Raw genomic sequence first — 16,535 nt, 5'->3', positions numbered from 1 at the left:
CACTTCTGAAGCATGCTAGGCATCAGAGTCCATTTCTCTTTCCCCTCCCCACCCCCCCTTTCCCTCTCCCACCTATTCCCTTAGAATAGACAGGCTGCTTGAGTGCAGAAGTAGTTGTGTCGTGTGTGTGTGTGTGTGTGTGTGTGTGTGTGTGTGGTTTGTTTGTTTTTTTTTTTTTTTTTATTTAAGGAAAACAAAAGCAAAACACCAAAAAAATGAGTAAAAGAAACCACACTGTTACTGCCTGGGCTTTTTTTTTTTATTATCTGAATCACCTATGTGCTTTCCAGCAGCCTCAGTAACTTGTTTACTTTGTACTCAATGGAAACTAATAAACTTTGAGCAGCCTTTAAAGAAATTAATTAAATTAACCCCTGCTTTGCCAATTATTCATTTAATAGGTTAACTGGGGCACTGACAGGATAAGTTCAGCATCACATAGTCAATACAGACCAGTTCTTCCTGATTCCAAAGCCAGCTCTACCCACTACACCACAAAGCCTCTCACTGTTACCATATTAATTATCATTAGCTCCATAACATACCTCTGCCCTCAATCTGATCATTGCTCTCACCTCTATTTTATCCCTATGGATTTTTTTTTTTTTTTAACACTTGTGAACCCTTTCCTTTGACTGCAGCACTCTCTCAACCTAAGCCAGGGGTGGGGAATCTGCAGCCTGGAGGCAACATGTGGCCTTCTCTAGGACCTTGGGGACAGCCTTTTGACTGAGTCCAAGTTTTACAGAACAAATCCTTTTATTAAGGGGATTTGTTCTGTGAAGTTTGGATTCAATCAAAGGGCTGCACTTGAGGAACCAGAGGGCCACATGTGGCCTCAAGGTCACAGGTTCCCTGCCCTTGGCCTAGACAATGGCGATACAAAGCCAAAACAAAAACTCTCCTGCTATCAAAATTATATTTTAAAAACTTATATCCTATAAGTACTATTCTAGATACTCCATGTATGCTTGCCTAAAAGACCATTTATGGAGAACTCACACAGGGCAAGTGCTCACATGGTGGTCAGAAGAAGTGATACAAAGATACTCTGAAGATCTCTCTTAAGAACTTTGGAATTGTGTGACATGGGAGACACTGGCACAGGACCACCCAGCATGGTATACCCTCATCAGAGAAGGTGCTGTGCTCTATGAGCAAAGCAGAACTGTAGTTGCTTGAAAGAAATGTGAGATGCGCTAATTTAGAGAATCCACCCCAAATGTTCACATGGACTATCTGTGACTGACCTGTGGTACAGCATTCTGAGCTTGTACTTGTCAGATCAACCACAGTTGGGCGCACTGTAACTCGACTCTGACATAGTGATGTCATTTTAGTCCTCTCTGAGAATGAAGGACAAGAACCCCATTCTATGTATTATTCTTTTACTTGTCCAATAGATTTGAATTAAATTTTTTAAAAAGACATACATGTAAAATTAATTATAGTGAAACTTCTGGTTTAAAAATAATCCAAATTAAATTGCGCTAAAACTGGAAACTTTCTTTTCTTGGGACCTATTGAGTTCTAATATATTTTAATCGATAAACATTTATTAATTTGCTGTGTGCTAAGCACTTGAAATACAAAAAGGCAAAAGAATGGACTCTAACGAGAAGTACACAATCTGATTTCCTATAATTCAAAAAAATAGTTGGTAAATAACCTTGTATCACCCCTCTCCAAAAGTGATGTGCATCTGCTCAAATCCTTTTATTCTTATTTATTTTTTTTTGGCTAGGCAATTGGGGTTAAGTGACTTGCCCAGGGTCACACATCTAGTAAGCGTCAAGTGTCTAGTCTGAGACCGGATTTGAACTTAGGTCCTCCTGATGCCAGGGCCAGTGTGCTATCCACTGTGCTACCTAGCTGCCCTCAAATTCTTTTATTAAAAATGCCCAATAAATATTTTATTAAAAATGCCCAAAGCAACCCTTTCACATTGCCCTAATTAGTTAACTATTGCTCACTACAGCAGGTTTTCCAAACCTTTTCATCTCTTCTCAAATCTTCCATACCTTCCACCCTCTCAGCTGAGAATCGTGCCTCTTAATTCACTGAAAAAAATGAAGTTAATCCCTAAGAACTCCCACTTCTTCCCTCTTTCTCTCACATAGCTTAGTTGCCTTCTGCTTCTATCCCCTCCTTTATCCCTGTTACACATGAAGAGGCCCATTTCTCTGTCAAGGCAAACCCCTCTACTTGAGTAAGTGATCACATTCCATCCTCCAGCAGACTGCCCTCTCTCTCTTACCCCCCCCCCCCACTCATTTATCTTCAATCTCTCCCTCTCTACTGGTTCCTTCCTTACTGTCTATAAATGTGGCCATGTCTCCCCCATTCTAAAACAACCCTATTTGATTGGTCCACCCCATAGCTATCATTTTATATCTCTTCTCTTCTTTGTGACTAAACTCCGTGAAAAGACTGATGACAATATGTATCTTTACGTTCTTTCCACTCGCTCTCTTAACTCTGCATTATCCAGCTGTAGGTATCCTGTAACACTCTGAGCCCTTTTTCCCTTTTCTCTCTATATCATTTTGTGATCTCATCACCTCTCATAGATTCTTACACCAATTTATTCTGTGAGTCATTAAACATTAAGGCCTACTACGGGTCAGGCACTGTGCTAAGTCTTGGGGATACAAAGAAAGGTAAAAAACCATACTTACTCTTGTGGAGCTCACAGTCTAACGGAGAAGATAATATGCAAACAACTATATACACACCAGCGATACACAGGATAAATTGGAAATAATAACAGAGGGAAGGTGCTAGAATTAAGGGGGATGGCTAAAGGCTTTCTGAGGAAGGTAGAATTTTGGCTAGAAATAGAAGAAGCCTAAAGATGAGGAAGGAGAACATTCCAGGTATTGGAGACAGCCAGTGAAAATGCATGGAATCAGGAAATGGGATGTCTTGCAGTAGGAACTTAGGAAGCAAGTGTCACTGGATCACAGAACACATGTGGTGAGGCTGTAAAATATAAGAAGGCTAGAAAGATGTGTGTGTATGTGGTGGGGAGGGGGAGCAGGGAATGAGAAAGTTATAAAGGATTTTAAATTTGAAAAAGATTTTTTATATTTGATGGTGGTAGTGACAGGGAACCACTGGAGTTTATAAAGAGGGTGTGTGTGTGGGGGGGGGGGTGAGAGAGAGAGAGAGAGAGAGAAAGGGTTATATCTGTGATTTAGCATGGACTGGAGTGGGGGAGAGGCTTCTGGAAGGTAGGCCAATCAGCAGGTTATTTTAATAGTCCAGCCATGATTAGAGTCTGTACCACGGTGGTGGCAGTGTCAGAAGAGTGAAGGGGAGAACATGCAGGTGATGTTGCAAAGATAAAAACAACAGATCTTAGCAATGAATTAGAATGGGGGGGGAGTAAGGTGAGAGAGAGCAAGGAGTCAAGGATGACACCTGGGATGTGTGCCTGGGGGACTGGGAGGATATTGATGCCCTCAACAGTTGTTCAGAAGTTTGTAAGAGGGTAGATATTCAGGGTAAAGATAATGAGTTCGATTTTGACATTACAGTTTAGGATGTCTACTGGATATCCAGTTCAAGATGTCCAAAAAGCAATTGGAAATATGCGACCAGAGGTCACCAGAGAGTTTAGGACTGTAGAAGTAAATCCGAGAATCATCAGCATAAAGATGATAATTCAACCCACGGAAGATGTTGAGAATATCAAGTGAAATAAATAGTAGAGAGGGAGAAGAGGAACCCGAAGAGAGCCTCATGGCACACCCATGTTTAGCTGGCATGACCTAGATAAAGATTCAGCAAACAAGTTTGAGAAGTGGTTAGACATGTAGGAGGATAACCAGAAGTGCACAGTGTCCTGAAAACCTAGAGAGAAGAGACCATCAAAGAGAAGAGGGTGATTGACAGTGTCAAGCCTACAGAGAGCTAAAGAAGGATGAGTATTGAGAAAAGGCCAATAGATTTGGCAATTATATCATTCAGAATCCTGAAAAGAGTAATTCTGGTTGAATGATGATGTTGGAAGCTAGACTGTAGAGAGTTGACAAAGAAAATGAGAGGAAAGGAAGTGGAGGAATCTGTTGTAAATAGCTCTCGGAAGAAGTTTAGCTACAAAAAGGAAGAGAGATATAATAAAGCAATTGCTAGTGGAGTTGGATGGATGAAAATCAACCTTTCTCATAACCTTCAGACTCACATCTCCAAATGCCTAGCGCACATTTCAAACTGGATGTCCCATGGACATCTTAAACTCAACATAATTAAAACTGAACTCATTATCTTTCTGCCCAAACCCTCCCCACTTTCAAAATTCCCTACTACGTGAAGCCACCATTACCCTCCTGGTCATGCAGGCTTACAATCTCTTTCATCAACTCCCACTTCCCATAATCAATCAGTTGCAAAGTCCTGTTCTCTTTCTAGCATCTCTTGTACATATCCCCTCTTTTGCTCCTCTGGTACTGCAACTGCCTTGTGCAAGTTCTCATCATCTCAGGTCTTTCTGACTCATCTCTCCTGAGGACAGTTTATCCTGATTCATCTGTCAAATAAATCTTTGGATTTGCAGATCTGACCTCCTCTGTCATTCAACAACCTTGATAACCTGATCCCTTTCTTATCTTTCCAGTTTTCTTACACTTTACTCCCTACCATGTACTCTGTGATCCAGTGATATTGATCTCCTTGTTATTCTTTGAATAAGACACTTCATCTTCCAACTGAAGGCATTTTTACTAGCTTGTCCTGCATACCTAGAATAGTCAACCTTCTCATCCTCCTGGCTTTCTTCAAGTCTGGGTTAACTCCACTTTATATAAGAAAGGTTTTCCAATGCCTCTTAATTCTAGTGCCTTCCTTCTATTATTTTCAATTTATCCTACCTATAGCTTTTTTGTACATTGTTGTTTCACCTGTTGTCTCCCACATTAGACTGTGACATCCCTGAGAGTGAGGACTGTCTTCTGCCTTTCACTGTATCCCCAATACTTAGCACAGTGCCTGGAACATAGCAAGTGCTTAATAAATGCTTATTAACTGAATGATCCCTTCAAAAAGTCTTCTGGCCTCAAGCTAATACTAAAGTGTGAGCTATAATCATATGTCCTATTCAAAAGCAATATCCATCACAACCATTTTTATTCAGTGCTCAACTGCTTAATATTATAATTGACAGTAACACAAATTGGTACATTCTGTGTTTGGCTCCTTCGTCTTAACAGTTACTGAAGGAAGAAATCCATTATGACAACTGATACTTTGGTTCTATAACATCACAATACTGTTGAAACAGCACTACGTTTAAGAATCAGAAGAATTGGACTCAAGTCAAATTGCTGTAATGACTCTTGTGGCGTGATTCTGTAAACCACTCACTTCAATTTTCTCAGGTGTAAAATGAGGAAATAAAAACATTCATATAACTATTAAGGTTTCAAAAGTGCCTTTCTCACCAAACTATCTTAGGTATGTAATTCATGTACAGGCATACCTCATTTTATTGAGCTTCATTTTTTTGCACTTTGCAGATATAGCTTTTTTTTTTTAAACAAATTAAAGGTTTGTATCAACTGCATTGAGCAAGTCTATCGGTACCATTTTTCCAACAGCATGTGCTCACATCGTATCTCTGTGTCACATTTTGGTAATTCTTGCAATATTTCAAACTTTTCCCCTATTGTTATATCTGTTATGGCGATCTGTGATCAGTGATCTTTGATGTTACTATTGTAATTGTTTTGGGGTCCCACAAACCATGCTCATATAAGACAGTGAACTGAAACAATAAACGTTGTATGTGTTCAGGCTGCTCCACCAATCTGCCATTCCTCCACCTTTCTTTCTCTCCTCAGGCTTACCCATTCCCTGAGATGCAATAATATTGAAATTAGACCAATCAGTAATCCTACAAGTGCCTTTAAGTGTTCAAGTGAAAGAAGAGTTAATCTATGTGGCAAACTTCATTTTTGTCTTATTTTAAGAAATTACTATAACTACTGCATCCTTCAGTAACCTTACCCTCACCCTGATCAATCAGAAGTCATCAATACTGAGGCAAGACCCTCCACCACCAAGAATATTATGACTCAGATCATAGTTAATATTTTTTAGCAATGAAATGTTTTTTAGTTACGTGTATTTTTTTAGACATAATGCTATTGCACACTTAATGGCCTACAATACAGTGTTAATACAATTTTTACATGTACTAGGAAACCAAAAAAATCTGTGTGACTCGATTTGCTTTACCACAGTTGTCTAGAACCAAACTCACAGTATCTCCAAGGTATATCTGTATTATTATACCCATCATTACAGATGACAGAGATGGGGCCAGATCAAATAATTGGCACACAGGGCTAAAAAGAAGCTTTTATGTGAACTTAGGTTTTTTAAATCAAAAATCTATTTTTGGTTCATTCCTCTGTGTGTGTGTGTGTGTGTGTGTGTGTGCGCGCTAAACTTTGTTGCACTACAGCAAACTATCAGCCTACCTACTCCACAAGTTTGTTCCCAATGGAGTAGTTTTGCAACTGCAAAGATCTACAAAAAAGAAATTAAAAGCATGTCAACAAACATTCAAGTGCGGTAACTCACTGTGTGATGTACTGGGGATCCAAAGTTAAAAGATGACACAGTCCCTGCCCTCAAGAAGCTTACATTTCAACAGAGACACACGTAGATATATAAGTATAAACACGGTAGGGTGTAGTAAGAATAAATAAGAGATTAAAAGTACTCTTGGAAAACCTAAAGAGGGTTAGAATACTTTCAGTTGGGAGGGATCAAGGAAGATTTATGAAAGAGGTAGCACCTGAGTTGAACTCTGGAGCAAAAGAAGAATTTTAACATATAGAGGCAATGTAGGATTACATTCCGGTATACTATTACTTTGGTTAAGTTAACAATTTTCATCAATTTATACTTTGCTTAGAAGAGCAACTATTCCAAGCCCCATTAACAGTATTTAAGAATAGGGAATTTGTCATTTATTTTCCCAGAAAATATTTATTACAACTTTCTCAATGCGTTTTAAGATTTACAGTGAGCCAAGTATGAAAATGTTTAACATGTTTCAATATATAGTGCAGTATTAAAGAAAGCTTATGTAGAGTACTGTAATGAGGTGAGAAAACAGAGAAGGATGACAAAATAGAGATGGAAATTTGGTATTAAACTACTAGGCTGGTGGTCCAATACATGTTCTGAGATCCTGACTTTTCCAAATTTCTTGCTTTTAACATTAGAATGCCAAGAGAAGGCTGCCTTAATTTCCTTCCCCTTTTGGCAACTATATTTTATAGTAATTTATCCCCCAGTCTCCTAACTTTATTAGATTTGAAATGGCTTCTGTACTTCAAGAATCATATTGTGTTTGTATGTGAAAGGCAATGAATGTGTACATCCTAAGAAGAGTTTTTCAGTTGGAAGAATACATTCCTTGCTTCTTTACTGATACTTTATTTTGACCACATTATCTCCTCTTCGAAAGTAACTGTCTATCCCCTTTCTTTTATTACACATACTCTTAATGTCTATTGACTTTAATAGCTTCTTTACCTTCTAAAATTAAGACACTGCTTTCACGTTCTTAATTGTGAGACTCTGTCTGTATATTTTACATAACGCTTTAAGTTTTTTATTTTTTTGTTCCCTTTCCATACGCAGTATGAATCCTAGTCTCTGGTTTACATGTACAAATAAATACTGTAAATATCAAGGCAATTAAATTATACTTGAAAGTAATGAAGTTTTACTCCAGTCTAGATCTTCCATATTCTGATCTATGTAATTAGTTTGTTACAAAAATACTACAAAGAGTAAAGTAAATATCTTATTCTTAATAAAACTATTCCAGATGTTCTATGACTCTACTTTAATAGGTTTCAGTAAAATCAATGTTAAGTATTTGAAAAATACCTTAACACCTCTTCTTGGCTTTGGAAAAAAGACAATTATTTAGATTTCTGTGCTTCATTTTTTAACTTAACTTATATAAAATCTTCTAAATTTAAATAAAAAACTTATATGCTGTACTTACTGTTTTAAGTTCTTGGCGCAGTTGCTGGTTAAAATTAGTTGATTCTTCTAATCGAGCTTCCAAAGCAGCAATTTTTTCTTCCTTTATTTCCAAGGATTTCTTTAGTGTGGACTCTAATTTTGACTCCAAAAGCTTGTATCTACTATTCACAACAGAAGAACAAATCATTTAACCATCAGCTCAGGATGATAGCTATCAGTCTTTCAAAATAGACTAACTCCTTTTAAATTGTCATTAGGCTTGAGGTAACAGCATGAAAGCACACTGTTCTACTTCACAGTTTTTACCATCACACTGATTTGAGAAACTGTACTCTAAACACAAACTTCTCAGTACACTGTTCTTTTTTAGCTAGTAAGAAGAAAGTCAAAAGGGACTTTTGTGATAAAAAGATTTAGTCCTGCACATAGTAGGTACTCAATAAATTGTTGTTTTATTTTAAAACACTGTATTTGCAAAAACATGTTAAGAGTGGGCATGCTGATGAAAAATTAACACACTGTGCCTTGTATTATTACTAAGTACTTTAAAACAAAGGCTCTCTTCTTTATTAGTTATGACTTAGTCCCTGTGATAGGGTATGCTTCTCTCAGTGAATGGGAAGTAAGTCAGATTACACAGGTTTAGACTGAAACTAAGACAGAGCTCGATATTACTCAGCCTCCCTTTTAATGTGATCTATGTTTTGACTCTGGGACAGCACAACCACACTATCAAGGACCCCCATAAACAAGCTAGAGGACACATACGTATCATTCATGTCCCCAGCAAACCTTCTTCCTCACAAAATCAAAGGCTAGCCACACCACACAGAAGTACAGACACAAAGGGAAAATACTCAGACTGAGAACATGGCCCTGTTGCCACTCAAGGAGTCTCACTGGTCTCTGCTCCTACACTGTGGCCATACAAAAACCTCTTAATCATCACATACTGACTAGTTTAATTAGTATACCAGCACTTTCTCAAATACTATCTTCAATGAACTATGTGCAAAAACTCTTGAGGCCATCTCTAATGCTCACTCTACCTGCATACATTTCATCCTTTCACCCTAACTTCATTGCATTAACAATACTAGACTGAAATTTCTTGAGGACAGGGACTGTACTAAACCCCACAATAGCTAGCATAGCTCCCAATTTAGTTTGTGCTTATTGATAATTAAGTTAATATGAAAAGGAAATTTAATTTTAAAAGTAAAGTAATAAAAAAGGTAGGCCTTTGTGAATAATATGAAATGGCAAATGGTATTTAATTTTTTTTAATAGGGTCCATACCAAATCTGCCACCAATTACTCAGATAAACAAGGACAAAAAAAATTTTCACCTGAAATAGCTATATAATTAGTGCAGAAATAATTATTTGGTTTGAAATATCTAGATTACTGCTTTAATTCATTTTGCTACTACAGACTATCTAAAAAAGTATCATAAATAAGTATTCTGAGGTCTTAACATATTCTCACAATGACCAAAACAAAATTCTACTAATCAAACCTTAATTCATCCCGTGAATATTTATATAACTATTTACTAGCAATAGTACTTTGCATGTGTAAATTTATCAAAATTATTTTATATTTAGCCGACTTAAGTTTTTTTTTAAATAACAGTAATTTTTTGGTAAATGTGTGTATATGCAAACACACAATTCTTTTGATGTCATAAAATTTTTTTCTTACAAAACTTTTCTGCCACAGGAGGAAAAAGAGAAAAGCCGGGAATAAAGACAGTTTGTGTTGCTTAATGTATATACAAGGTAATGTACTGCATGGAAAGTGCACTTCATAGAAATAAGGAGACCACAATTCTGGTCCAAATGTGAGGTAATTACTTGACTCTTGTTTCCTCATTTGTAAACGAAGTGGCGGAAACTAGATGATCTCTAGCAATCTTCTGGATCTAAAAATTACATTATTCTATGCTTCCTATTTTCAGGAAAGATATACCCTTCTTCCCCCACCCTCTGCCCCCAAAGTTTCGGTAAGAAGAAAGTGGATATTTGAATTGTATTTTTGATGAACAGTCAATATGACTCACCTATCATCAGTACTTTGTTCATCACTCAAGAGACGTTCTTTATTTAACCCTATCTTTTCAAGCTCATGAGTAAGTTTTTCTAGATCATTATTCATTTGTTGAGTCTTCAATTTTTCACTCACCAAATCCTTATCCAAAAAGAAAATTTTAAATAAATAAATTAAAAAATAATGCAAGTAGAAAGTACACAAAATTTTCTAAGCAATCAAAACCAACATCTACTCTCACTGAAGATATCTACAAATGCTCAAAAGGAAAAAGGAAGTCTTGAAGAACTTTTCATTCCATATTATTACTATATATTTAATGGAAAAAAAATAGTAGTCAAATTGAAGTAGAAAAATTTTAATTACTTCCTACCTCTCTTTTGGCAAAACATCCTTTTTTCTCTCAATGTTAAAACCAAAACTATAGCACAAATAGGATTTCTACATATAATTTAGGTTTGAAAATTATCACAAGAATATTTATTCACTATTCAATAATGTGTCAGAAATCGCCAGGGTTCAAATTAATCTCTGGGAATATATTACATAATTTCTTTCTAGATAGTGGAATAGAGGGTCTAAAAGCCATTAGATCTTGACACTTGAGAAAAGCTCTTAACACATGCTTTGAGCATGGTAAGAAAACACCTTTAGAAATTCCATACTCTGTAGAAGAGATGGCAAAGAATAAGAGGCTAACAGTCTCAGTTCTTTTCTATCAAGCAGGCTCCAAGAGAACACATCTATAAGAAAACCTAATACAGATTTTTTTAAACCACTTTTTCCTCCTTGGGGAGAGTAGTCCTATTTGGTGAACTGATACATTTATTTATTTACTAAGTTGGAAAAGTAAACACTACCTCCTATTACAACACTTAGCATAACCTAAAAATTCAGGCCAACACATTAACTACTTTTAAGTGCAGGTTCTGAATTAAGGTTCAGGTAGTTACATAAAAATTTCATTAACATTTTTATTTAGTATTTTAATGAAAATACTTTCTCAGTTTGTTTGGTTTTTTAAAGCAAGCAATTCGGGAAAGATTGCTAGTAAATGCTATGAGTTTAGACTTCACAGATTAATAAATATTTAAAACAATGGCTGCTTCTAAAAGTCACAAGTGTATATATAATATTAAATTTTAAGGAATATAAGTGCATATATGCAGCTCAACTCTAGTATTTATTTGCAGTTAGGAATTAAAAGTTACCTCACGTAAAGTAATAAGAGTTTTTTTGTCAATGGTTGCTCTTTTCACAAGTTCTTTGTTTTCTTTCTCTAGCTCCTTGAGACGGATACAGGATTCTTTAAACACGCCTATTTCTTTGAAAAGACTTTTGTTTTCCTTTTCGAGATTTCCAATTTTAATATTATTTTCTTCCAGTGTGATATCTTTAATTTCTGCCTGTTGTCGGAGTCGTTTATTCTCTTTTTCCAGTTGTTTCTTATCTTTTTCTAGCTGAGACGTCTCTTGCTCTAGTACTTTGTTTTCCTTTTCCAATTGTTCTAATCGTTTACTAGATATTTTTAACTCTTCAAGATTTTTCTGCAATGTCTGATTTTCTGTTTCTAATTCTTGTAGTTCACTTTCTAATTGCTGAATTTTTTTATTACTATTCTCTAGAGCTTTCTGCAGTCTTTGGTTTTCAGTATCTAAACCCTGGTAGCTAACTTCTAAACGTTCGGTTTTCTTGCAAGAAGCTTTCATGAGTTCTAAACCCTTCTTAAGTTGTTCTTTTTCACTTTCCAGTTCTTTGTTTTCTAACTGTAGTTGAGCCATTTTCATGCTTGCACATTTCAAAGATTCTACTGTCCTCCTTAATTCCAAGTTTTCTTCATCTAGTTGAGAATTTTCTTTCTCCAAGGATTCTAGTTGAAAAGTAAGGTTTTTTAAGCTATCTAATGTCTTTTTCAACTTTCTGTTTTCCACTTCCAATTCAGAATTTTCTAGCTCTAAGGTCTCAATTTTCTCACAGATAATTTTTAAATTAGTTATCTTTTTTTGTAATGATTCATTTTCCTTTTCAAGATGATGCAACTCATTCTCAAGTTCTTCTGCTCTTTCTCCTCTTTCTTTGTAATGTTCCAATTCTTTTTTAATTTGTCTCTTTTCAAATTCAATCTTGTTTAATTTGCTGCTTGTTTCTTTAATAGATTCATGTAGGATTTTATTTTCTTTCTCAATGTCTTTCACCCTTGCTTCAGCACCTATTTGTGATCGCTGCCTTAGGGACGCTACTGTTTGATTCAAATGCTCATTTTCCTGTTCCAATATTTTAATCTAATTCAGAAAAAAATAAAAATTGTCAGTGCTATAACAACTAAGAATTTTAATCCTGAATGAGTAATAAGGTGAAGTGGTACATGTAAGGCCCAATTATGCCTTAGTTTATTTAATTGATTATTTATTGAGACCGTGTGCATAGAGTACTACAGGTTGTAAAAATTGATCTTTGCCCTCAAAAAGTTCACAATGGAATTAATGGAATATAAAAGATATTTAATGTTTTTTAAAAAGACTTTCAGATCTATTTATTGTTATATATTGTGAAGCTCAATCAAATATTTAAGTTGGAAATAAAAGATACACACATATATACATTAGAGAGATGCCTCACAACATATGTATAAATATAAATTTACACAAATATATATTTGTGGGTAATTTATTTACAAATTCTTTAAAAAGAAATCCCAATGAGATTTCTAGTACGATTAAGAAAAAATTTTATTTGCAACACCATGCAACGCAGTTTACTAGAACAGGAGTCAGAAAACTTGAGTTCTATATTGGCTTTGCCACTTCTTAGCTATGTGACCTCAGGCACGGTACCAAACTTCTGTGGATTTCAGCTTCCCCTTCTACAAAATAATGTCAGCCCAACCCACAAATGGGTACCCAACCCACAAATGGGTACCCAACCCACAAATCAGCATTTACCCATCATTTCTAAATGCATGCTAAGCTGATAGTTGCAACCACACCTGTCTACATTTTGCATTCCCCTTCTCTGTATTTTGTCCACAACTGAACCTTACTCCAAAGGTTGATCTTAAGGCTTTGAGGAAATAAAACAGCTCTTTGTCCAAAAAAGGTTTAAAAGCCTCTGGACTAGATGATCTCTAACATTTCTTTCCTTCATTGTTTGAAGAACTGAGGTACTTCATAAAAGTACACACATAAACTCATAACTACCCTTACTTTAAAAAATGTAACATTGTAAAAAAATTTTAATGGCTTATGAGTATTTGGTTTCTATGTGCTTTAAAACATTTTTTGTAAGGAGGCTAAAAATACTTAGTTTACTTAAATACTAGAAAATTGATGGACCTGTCTTTCTGAATTTTCTCGAAGTGTTTCAAGGGTTTTTTCCAGCTGTGCTTTCTCCTTCATTAGATCCTTGCTCAGATTTTGACAATTTTGAAGACTTTGCTTTTCTTGAATAATTTCATTCTCAAGACCTTCCAGCTAGGATAAAAACCCATAAGAGACTATTAAATATTTTTACAGTTTCTAAACTGCGACAAAACAAAAGACAACATTCAGTTTTAACAATAAAGTGATGAACATTTAAATAAAGTTCAGAGATTGTATTAAGAACATTTACAAACTTTCTTCATGGTTAAAGATTCAGTAATAAGTACAATGGGAAAATTCAAGCTGAATGTGTGGTGGTTGTATGCTAACTGATACAAGCAATCATTATCAAAGCTGAAACAATTATTCATTTTGTGTTCTTGGCTTGACATGATTTTTTGGAGTCAAGACAACATTTACATCTCAAGAAATAAAAATAGAAGGAAAGGAAGGAAGCAAGAGAGAAAAAGTGGGGAAAGATTGGAAAGAAATGGTGAAGTGTGTAAAGGATAAAAGAAGAAATAATAATGAAGTGAAAATGGAAAAAGGAAATAAGAAAAAGGGAGGAAAATGTCACAAAATAAGGAAAAGAGGTTTGGATCCAATTCTAGTAAATGTTTAAGTTTAGTTTCAGTCTGTTTTCAGTTAAACATATTATATATCACATATATTTATATAGTTAACATATACACATATAGCAAGATGCTAGCTCAATGTAGGCTATATTACAGATTTAGAGAAGCCATTTTTCTAAGTGTATGCCAGTTATTCAATATATTTAAGAGAGACAAAAAATTATTTTTACATAGTTTGTATTTTTCAATAGGCTTAAAATTATATAAATGCCTCCGGTTCGTAGTAAAAAACATTAAATTCAAAAATTTATTCTTTAAGTAGTTTGGGTCTTCCACTTCATTCTTAATAATATTCATAATAAAAGTTTATTATACTCCAAAGGCAATAGCAGTTTCAAATCACAAATCAAATCCAACAATATGAATACAAATTTCATTTATATTTGCAGGTTGGTCCTATATTTCTTAAAAAAAACTTAATTAATCCAATTCTACTATTATAGTAAATATTGAAATCTATGCATAACATTTGTTAAACCAGGTGTCATTTGTTGCTCCATACTAAAAAGATTAAAAAAAATTTGGGAAATGGACCCAAGTAAGCAACTAAATTTAAACGCTCAAGTTAAAAAGAAATAATTCTTTGAGGTATATTTAATTAAACCGATTTCAAAGCCATTTCAGAATGATATTTGACTGGTATTTGACCAGACTACAATGAAATAATATTCAAAATTCTATGTGGCTCCAAAAACTACAATTTCAAGCACTTACTATATTTGAATACAACACTAAATTTCAAATCTTATTACCATTAATTACTTTATTAAATTTTCCGATACTGGCATATTTCTGCATTACTCAAATCCAGTTAAAATTCAAGTCACATAAAAGGCTAAAAAGTACTGGTTCTATTAATATCACAGTAGTATATGTATATATATGTATATGTGTACATACAGACATACATATAAACGTATACATTACCTTCTTACTAAGTCTTTGGTTTTCTTTTTCAATTTTCAGAATTTTGGAATTACTGCTTTCTACAGAATCCACGGCTTTTCGAAGCTCTTCTATTGTCTTCACCAAACTCTGATTTTCCATTTCCAACTTCAATAACCTACTTGATGTTAATTCATTCACCTCATGACCCAGAGATTTTTGTGGTGCTATAAAATTCAAAAATGTAACATTAGTAGGCAGTGTTATGAATGTGTCTGTTTCTCTCCTTACCATTAGGTAAATGTTACTGAATCACTTGCCCATTGGGTCCCTAATTTGTATCATATAATTTGATGAATGTTGAATGGAGGATAAAGATGAAAAACATCCAGGAAATATGGATTTTGTGATTTTCACCTGTAGAATCCAGTAGAAAAGGCAGAAGTCAAGAGATCTGGGTTCTAGCACAAGTCAATCTTGATGCATCTTAGTTTTCTTATAAATAAAATGGGAATAGTAGCACATTTCCTCATCTATCTGAAAACCTCACTCAAAAAAAGTCATAACGGAAATATAATTAAGGAAAGGAAACAGACAGTAAGATTTTCAAATACTCACAGAGGCAAACTAAATGATTACTGGGTCAATAAAAACCTCAATTTTCCAATGAATTTTGTTTTGATGAATTTATTCTGAAGCTAATATTGTAAAAAATTCATTAAGCACATATAATCAAGCATGGTGAATCAAGGCAGCACGGTAAAAAGAGAACTGGACTTTGAGTTGAGTGGTATGGGACTGAATGCTATTTCCAGACACTGCTAGCTATGTGGACCATAGGCAAACCACATTAATTTCTAAATTAAATTCTCTAAACTCTAGGATGGGAATAACAATGCCAGCAGAGGCTACTTTGGAGGTTATCATGAAGATCAAATGAGATACTGCATCTAAATCAGTTTGTAAAACTTAAAAGCCACATATAAATATTAGCTTTTATTTCTGTTATTTTGTCATTATATTCACAGCCTGGCACAGGGTCTTTGCACATGGTAAAGTCCTTAATAAATGTCTTTTGGGGTTAGAGCCAAGATCATAGAAGTAGCAGGAAAGAGTACAGCTCCACTCTTTCAACTTAACTCCTCCACAAAAAATCTAGAAAATACACCAGAGAGTCCTGATACAGAAATCTAAGGAGAAAAAATTACAGTGATACTTTGTTTTCCAAGCCCAAATAGCATGGAGAGGCAACGAAAGAGGTCTGTTGACACTGGGGATGGGGTCTGGCCAGGGGCACCGAGCATGGACCATTCTGTGGAACTAATAAAGGACTAAGAACGTGTACCATGACGAGAAGAGGTCCAGGACTCATATGAACAAAGGGCTGGGGGGTGGGGAGGGGAGGGGAGGGAAGGGGAAGGAAACTTCACAGAGTGTGGGAACAGTTGCCAAATGGCAGCTCTGTCATTCACCAAGCTAGTTCTGGGCCCCACATCCAAGGTAGACCAAAGAGCGGATGCGTATGAGGTGGCATTCTACGGTGAAGAACAATCATGAGCCCTCGGTTATGTACTGAGCTGGGAACAACAATAGCTTA

General features: G+C 35.3%; 1 protein-coding gene across 10 annotated transcripts in view; it reads right to left on the bottom strand.

The window, feature by feature from the left end:
- Positions 1-16,535, bottom strand: part of CCDC88A (coiled-coil domain containing 88A) — a 172,798-nt gene that overhangs the window by 50,316 nt on the left and 105,947 nt on the right. For 7 of the 10 annotated variants that reach the window (XM_027865057.1, XM_027865058.1, XM_027865060.1 and 4 more), the window contains exons 13-17: positions 14,981-15,165; positions 13,392-13,529; positions 11,271-12,341; positions 10,073-10,200; positions 8,030-8,171 (exon numbers count right to left, since the gene is read on the bottom strand). In XM_027865057.1, coding sequence (XP_027720858.1) covers positions 8,030-8,171; positions 10,073-10,200; positions 11,271-12,341; positions 13,392-13,529; positions 14,981-15,165 — 1,664 coding nt within the window. The remainder of the gene's footprint in view (positions 1-8,029; positions 8,172-10,072; positions 10,201-11,270; positions 12,342-13,391; positions 13,530-14,980; positions 15,166-16,535) is intronic. The other 3 variants (XM_027865059.1, XM_027865051.1, XM_027865056.1) reach the window with 1 other exon arrangement.

This window comes from Vombatus ursinus, unplaced genomic scaffold (genome assembly GCF_900497805.2).
Source record: "Vombatus ursinus unplaced genomic scaffold, bare-nosed wombat genome assembly UNPS02014778.1, whole genome shotgun sequence".
Classification (NCBI taxonomy): Eukaryota; Metazoa; Chordata; class Mammalia; order Diprotodontia; family Vombatidae; genus Vombatus; species Vombatus ursinus.
This window is presented reverse-complemented; position numbering and strand designations above follow the sequence as displayed.